Source organism: Macrobrachium rosenbergii, chromosome 12 (genome assembly GCF_040412425.1).
Source record: "Macrobrachium rosenbergii isolate ZJJX-2024 chromosome 12, ASM4041242v1, whole genome shotgun sequence".
NCBI lineage: Eukaryota > Metazoa > Arthropoda > Malacostraca > Decapoda > Palaemonidae > Macrobrachium > Macrobrachium rosenbergii.
In genome coordinates this window covers 106635101-106642600 of record NC_089752.1, presented here as the reverse complement: position 1 = coordinate 106642600, position 7500 = coordinate 106635101, and the positions used below count along the sequence as shown (strand labels likewise).

The window sequence follows — 7500 nt, the reverse complement described above, 5'->3', positions numbered from 1 at the left end:
TTTGGCTGATACTAAAACAAAAAGTTGTATCGAAAAAATATGGCTCACATCATACGATGTTTTCCGTCACTATAGCTACGAAGGAATTACAGTACCATAAAAATAATAACAAAGGAAGCAGTGGCAGTATTATGCTGAAATTCTCAAGTAATTCTTTAAGAAATGGTATCATAAAGCAACAAGAGCAGAAGGGAATTTTACTCTTATTATCTGTGGATTTCGTTTCTCATGACTGCCTGATTAGGAAGCCCAGTCATCAGCGCACATTAAAGGTGATACCAACTCTTTTTTTTCAAAGATACTTCAGATACCGCCATCTATCGTTAAAAATCCCAAGTGATTTTTTGATAAAGCCAGACTAAGAAGGCTTTTTATCAGAAAATTGTCATAAAATAACGAGTAATTTATCAAATGTGGTAGCATTATTTGAATCTACTTCCTAACCTTTGGCTTTTTTCGTCTGATGCGATTTTGTTTTTGAATATGTCGTAGCTGTTACTTTATAAAAATGGAAATAAGGGCAGGCAAATGGATGTACCCAGCCACTGTGGGCAGTTAATTTAATCCTACGAACTTGAAACTGAAGGAAACTGGAATGAACCTCATCGCGAAAGCAGGGCGACTTACCAATCCTCGAAGATTTCCTGGATTTTGAAGTGGCCGAGGAAGAGGCGGAAAGTCGCCCACCCCTTGTGGCGAAAGGCTGGACTGTCAGCGCGTTGCTCGCTCTGGAAGCGTCACTGACTGACGACTGACGATCCAATGTCTCCATCTGTACGATTATGAGAAGAAGAAGAAGAAAAAAAGTCAGTTTCATGAGTCATTGAATGTTAGCACTGATCATGGAAAATATTTAGAAGCTTTGCAGTGTCCGTGGGAAAGTTTTTGCCCGTGAAATCAAATGAGATTTCTGATAAGGAGGTCCATTCTCACAAGCAGTTGCTTGTTTGCTACAGGAGAAATCGTGTATCATAAAGATGTGAAAATGAGTTTCCAGAAGCAGTAAATCGTTGTGATTTCGCTTTGCTCGTTTTCTCTAACAAAAAAAAAAAAAATCAATTTCCTTTGCTGACCAGTTCTCAAAAATAAAATAAAATAAAATAAAAGATTCTCGAAGTAAAACCAGATTAGAACGTAAAAATGAAAAATAATGCAACTCGCGGCTAATAAAATAACAGGGCAAATTTTCGGCAAAAACAAAAAGCCACTCCAAAGGAAAGTTTTCACAACCAACTGGCAAATATTGGTATAAACAATAACAAAACTTAGTTCAGGTTATAAAACGTTTTTACCACCGAGAGCGTAGATCTCGAGTTGAGAGAGAGAGAGAGAGAGAGAGAGAGAGAGAGAGAGAGAGAGAGAGAGAGAGAGAGAGGTCTAAAGTTCACACAACTGAAGGTCGTAGGCGACAGACTGAGAGAGGCTTTTATGAAAATATCTAACCAAACTAAAGGTTTCCCGAAGAACATCCATTTCTCATTTTTCCATCGCAAATAAGACAAACAAGTAAAAAATGCGCCGAAGTTTTTTCGACGCAATCGGGTTTTCTGTACAGCCGCTACAGCGTATAATCAAGGCCATCGAAAGCAGGTCTCTCTTTCGGTGGTCTCGGTATAATGCTGTATGAGCCGCGACCCATGAAACTTTAACCACGGCCCAGTGGTGGTGTATCCTATATCGTTGCCAGAAGCACGATCATGGCTGACTTTAACCTTAAATAAAATAAAAAAAACTTCTGAGACTAGAAGGTTGTAATTTGGTATGTTTGATGATTTGAGGGTGGATGATCAACATACCAATTTGTAGCCCTCTAGCCTCAGTAGTTTTTAAGATCTGAGGGCGAACAGGAAAAAGTGCGAACAGGATAAAGCGCGGACGGACAGAAAAAGCCGGCACAATAGTTTTCTTTTACAGAAAAAAAAATAAAATGAACGTCGTGTTTCGAACCTAAAAACCTCCAAAAATTAGTGATATGGTTGGAGCAGATTATGTAACTGGTGAGAAAACCTCACTTCTCATTACACAAACAAAGTCATTGGCGTTAGTACCAATAAATAACTCCAGAAATCTTTCTGACGTTATCCAATCAGTGGGATGCTTACGAAATGTATCTTTGTACGTTATTATTGCTACGGTACCTGTGCCATATGTTCGGGTTACTTTGATCAAGTTACTGAGTGAGAAATGCACATTGTTCTATGTTCGTTTTTTATAGATATGAAATATTAAGGACTTATCAAGTTTCATGTTGTATTTGTGTATGAATAAATCTATGTATAAACACACTTATATATACATACATGTAATATACATTTAAATATGTATGTGTGAATGTGTACAAATATATACGTACATACACACAAATATATACATATATGTGTGTATATATATATATATACATATATACATATACATACACACACACTTAAATTTGCATACAGTAAGTATGTGAACGTATATATATATATATATATATATATATATATATATATATATATATATATATATATATATATATATATATATATATCGGATTTGGGGTTAAGGTTATAGCAGGAAAGCTGGTTTCGGTGCATCGGTACTGAATATAACCCAGAAATAACGGCACACAATATCAGGGTCGTTTGTACTTGTCAGATATACTGTTTGCTACTGCGCGGTGGCCATTCTGAACATCTCATTTCCATCATCTCTGTTAAGAGAAATAAAAATCTTCAGCAGTTTTAAGTCATAGGATAAGAATGCAGAGATCTTTTTGGCTCTACTTCGTCACCTGCGTTGGCGCGAAATGTCGCATGCTTACATTTTTTTATAGTAACATTTTCCTTAGTTAGTCAGTATTGCAGCATAATATAATTAGGACAATGTTGCTTGTTATGTTTGCCAGCACAGAGATTATTTTATAGGCTGGCCTATCTGATCACCATGCTTATCATTCAATCATAGTCTGCTTTCGTTGGACCTAGCGGTAAATTTCCGCAGCCGATATCACTGAAGCTTCTGAGTCTTGCTTCCGATTGGTCGGTTGTATTTGAACTGTAACCTCTAGTTGGTAGTGAACTGCATGTGATTCCGACAGTGTTGTCGGATGCGGATATTTACAGTTACATACAAAAAATTAAGACTAAACAACAAAAAAATGAAAAAATGATGGCATATCATTAAAAAATTCTAGTGGAGAAGAAGTTCATGGGAAATGCTTGGTTCCTGTGACAAATGCATGTTTTACCATGGTATAAAAAAAATATACAGTTATTCACATGCTTTTAATAAATAACATTTTATTGTTTTTTGTTGTTGTTTTTTTTTAAATTTGGCAGCTGGCTGTTACATTCAGACAACCTATGGAGTGTTAAAACTAATGTATTCCCAAGCTGAAGTATTAACTTTCTGGAAGTTTTTTATGCCCTCCAAAAAGGAGCGTTCATTTCCTACTTACCATTTTTTTCTGCTTTTAAGTTACAGAAACCACATCACTTCGGCTCTGCAGATTCTTATGGTGCGTCCGCACTGCATTAAAACATGAAATAAACACACGTCGGTAACTTATCTCGCAAACATCATAAACAGGTTGCATACCAGTTAACGACTTACTGGTAGTCTTAATCCAGCACCGGCCAACGATTCGTTCTTCCCTTACAGTCGCTGACATGTTTTCGACCTGTTTTTGATATATGTGCGGCAAATTAGTGACGTTTGTTTATGACATGTTTTACTACTGTGTAGACGTACTCTTAAGCTTGCATTCTGTATAGTACCCAGTGCTAGGTTTCTTATGAGCAAGAGCCCGTGCTGCTGAATTAGCAACCCCAAGTACTGTTCCATACAAACTGTATGAAGTTTGAATGGTTTGGTGGTATTTTCCCTAGATGTAACCAAGTACCGAGACCTTTACCTGAAAAAAGCGGGACGCCGTATCTTAAAAACTAACCATAGAATTTTCTTGAAAATAATCTCTTTGTGTTTCCCCACACCCAAGTAACTGTAAATCAACTGTTTACCCTAACCTATCCTAACCTAACCCTATCCTAACCTAACCTAGGGGCATGGCAAAAAAACAGGAGCTGGCACAATACTAGCATACATCTCAGGAATCCAATACTGGCACACATCTCAGGAATGCAATACTAGCACACATCTCAGGAATGCAATACTGGCACATATCTCAGGAATGCAATACTAGCACACATCTCTCAGGAATGCAATGTGAGCACACATCTCAGGAATGCAATACTGGCACACATCTCAGGAATGCAATACTAGCATACATCTCAGGAATACAATACTACACTAGCATACATCTCAGAAATGCAATACTGGCATACATCTCAGGAATGCAATACTAGCATTCTTCTTCGTTTTAACATGCTTTTTCCCATTTTTTATATGGGGTAAGCACGATGCCTTCTTTTGAAGGACTTTGATTTGGTGTTGGGGTAGGCCGTAGCCTCGATCGGCTGCCCTGCCTGACATCGCTTAGACCCCAGTAACGAATGTGTACATGTATCGTACCAAATCCCCAGCTCCCTTTCTCCCAGCAGCGAGGAGGACTGGGTGGTTAGGTCGACAGTTCAAGACGTGTGAGGTGTCTGCTATCTTTTTAGAAGATGTTGGAGTGGCTTTGTTTATATGTGTATTAGTCTGTAACACCCATTTGCTTTCAGCACACCTATCTGTTGATTACATACGTAATCCCGGGGTGTCTACACGGATAGCAAAGTGTCCACCTCTCTGACTGGTTGGCTGCGGATTTGAACCCATGCCACAGACCTCTATGAAGTCCGAGGCTGCTGCTCTACCGACGGAGCCATCGAGGCTCTAATGCAATACTAACATACATCTCAGGAATACAATACTAGCATACATCTCAGGAATGCAATACTAACATACATCTCAGGAATGCAACACTAGCATACATCTCAGGAATGCAATACTAGCATACATTTCAGGAATGCAACACTAGCATACATCCCGGGAATGCAATACTAGCACACATCTCAGGAATGCAATACTGGCACACATCTCAGGAATGCAATACTGGCACACATCTCAGGAATGCAATACTGGCATACATCTCAGAATGAATGCAACATCTCAGGAATGCAATACTGGCATACATCTCAGGAATGCAAACTGGCATACATCTCAGGGAATGCACATCAGGAACAATACAAGCACACATCTCAGGAATGCATACTGGAATCTCAGGAATGCAATACTGGCACACATCTCAGGAATGCAATACTGGCACACATCTCAGGAATGCAAATGGCACACATCTCAGGAATGCAATACTGGCACATCTCAGGAATGCAATCATCTCAGGAATGCAATGGCACACATCTCAGGAATGCAATACTGGCACACATCTCAGGAATGAATGCACACATCTCAGGAATGCAATACTGGCATACATCTCAGGAATGCAATACTAGCACACATCTCAGGAATGCAGGAATGCAATACTGGCATACATCTCAGGAATGCAATAGCACACATCTCAGGAATGCAATACTACATCTCAGGAATGCAATACTGGCATACATCTCAGGAATGCAATACTAGCACACATCTCAGGAATGCAATACTGGCATACATCTCAGGAATGCAATACTAGCACACATCTCAGGAATGCAATACTAGCACACATCTCGGGAATGCAATACTGGCACACATCTCAGGAATGCAATACTAGCACACATCTCAGGAATGAATGCATACATCTCAGGAATGCAATACTAGCACACATCTCAGGAATGCAATACTAGCATACATCTCAGGAATGCAATACTAGCAGGAATGCAATACTGGCACACATCTCGGGAATGCAATACTGGCACACATCTCAGGAATGCAACATCTCAGGAATGCACACATCTCAGGAATGCAAATGCAATCGCAGGAATGCAATACTGGCACACATCTCAGGAATGCAATACTGGCACACATCTCAGGAATGCAATACTAGCACACATCTCGGGAATGCAATACTGGCACACATCTCAGGAATGCAATACTGGCACACATCTCAGGAATGCAATACTAGCACACATCGCAGGAATGCAATACTGGCACACATCTGAGGAATGCAATACTGGCACACATCTCGGGAATGCAATACTGGCACACATCTCAGGAATGCAATACTAGCACGCATCTCGCACCAGCCTGGGACCATTCCCTGAAAAAAGCGGGACGCCATATCTTAAAAACTAACAGTAGAATTTTCTTGAAAATAATCTCATTACGTTTCCCACACCCAAATTACCATTGAATCAGTAAACAAACCAACCTAACCTAACCTAACCTAATCTAGGGGCATGGCAAAAACCCGAGGTTGGTGCAATACTAGTATACATCTCGGGAATATGCGGGCCGGGCAGGTCATTCAGTACTCGCACAGAACCAAAATTAGTCAAGATTTTTTTTCAAAAAAAAAAAATTTTTTTTAGATGATGGTGCATTAATTTTTGTTTCAGCGTCCTCCTGTGAAAGAAGATAAGAATCTCGCTGGACTCGATAGAGAGTTGAAAGGTTGGCGATAAGTCTGACAAAAGGCTCCCAACTGGCTGATAAGGAAGTTTAGTATGGCCATTAAAAGCTTTACACAGATATAAAAAAGTAGTTTTTTTTCATGAATATATAACTGTGGAATGACAAGTGAATTGGAACGTTGAATCACGCCAGGAAAATCGCGATCTAAATTCAGTTTCTCCAACAGACAGGTTCTACTTCTTATTACGCTTTAATAATAATAATAATAATAATAATAATAATAATAATAATAATAATAATAATAATAATAATAATAAATGTTATTTAAAGATGAATTTTTAATGACGTCCTCAATGCGCAAAATTGAAAACATTTCTGCCAATAAAATAATTCAGTAAAACTCGCAAAAGTCTAATCTATATTAAATGTCATAATCGTTGTTATACCATAATAAAATAGAGAGTTGATGGGCCGAAGACCTCCCGGTAAGGCAGGGCTGTCTTCCTGACTCCGGGGATTTTAAATTCTTTTTTGTATCAGATGACAGATTTGCATTTCTTAATGTTTTGACGGACCTAAGCAAGAGAATATTTAAATCCAAGGTGTGGGAAGAGGGCGAGGCGGTTAAGATGTTCATATATCCCTTTATCTGGCTTTGAATAAAATTTAGAATTCAGGGGAAGTCCGCTGATTTTAAGATTAACTTTACCAACCAACCAGGTGAATATCCCTTTACAACTTGGTCTTTCATCCGTCGCTATAAACATGAGAGAGAGAGAGAGAGAGAGAGAGAGAGAGAGAGAGAGAGAGAGAGAGAGAGAGAGATGTGTGGGCATTAAACATTGAAGTGGTTCTCATCCAGGCAGCTGATGCTTATACTACCGGAGTCACTAATGATTAGATCTAAAGAAACGAGGTTTAGATAACTAACGACCAGCATTTTTCCCACGGCTAAGCAACCCTTCTGAAACTCCGCAATTAAACCGTTATATCGATAAAGCGACT

General features: G+C 39.0%; 1 protein-coding gene across 3 annotated transcripts in view; it reads right to left on the bottom strand.

The window, feature by feature from the left end:
• LOC136843828 (sodium-dependent noradrenaline transporter-like) overlaps nucleotides 1–7500 on the bottom strand; it is a 294066-nt gene that overhangs the window by 17813 nt on the left and 268753 nt on the right. For all 3 annotated transcript variants that reach the window (XM_067112623.1, XM_067112622.1, XM_067112621.1), the window contains one exon: nucleotides 628–772. In XM_067112623.1, the coding sequence (XP_066968724.1) occupies nucleotides 628–772 (145 nt within the window). The remainder of the gene's footprint in view (nucleotides 1–627; nucleotides 773–7500) is intronic.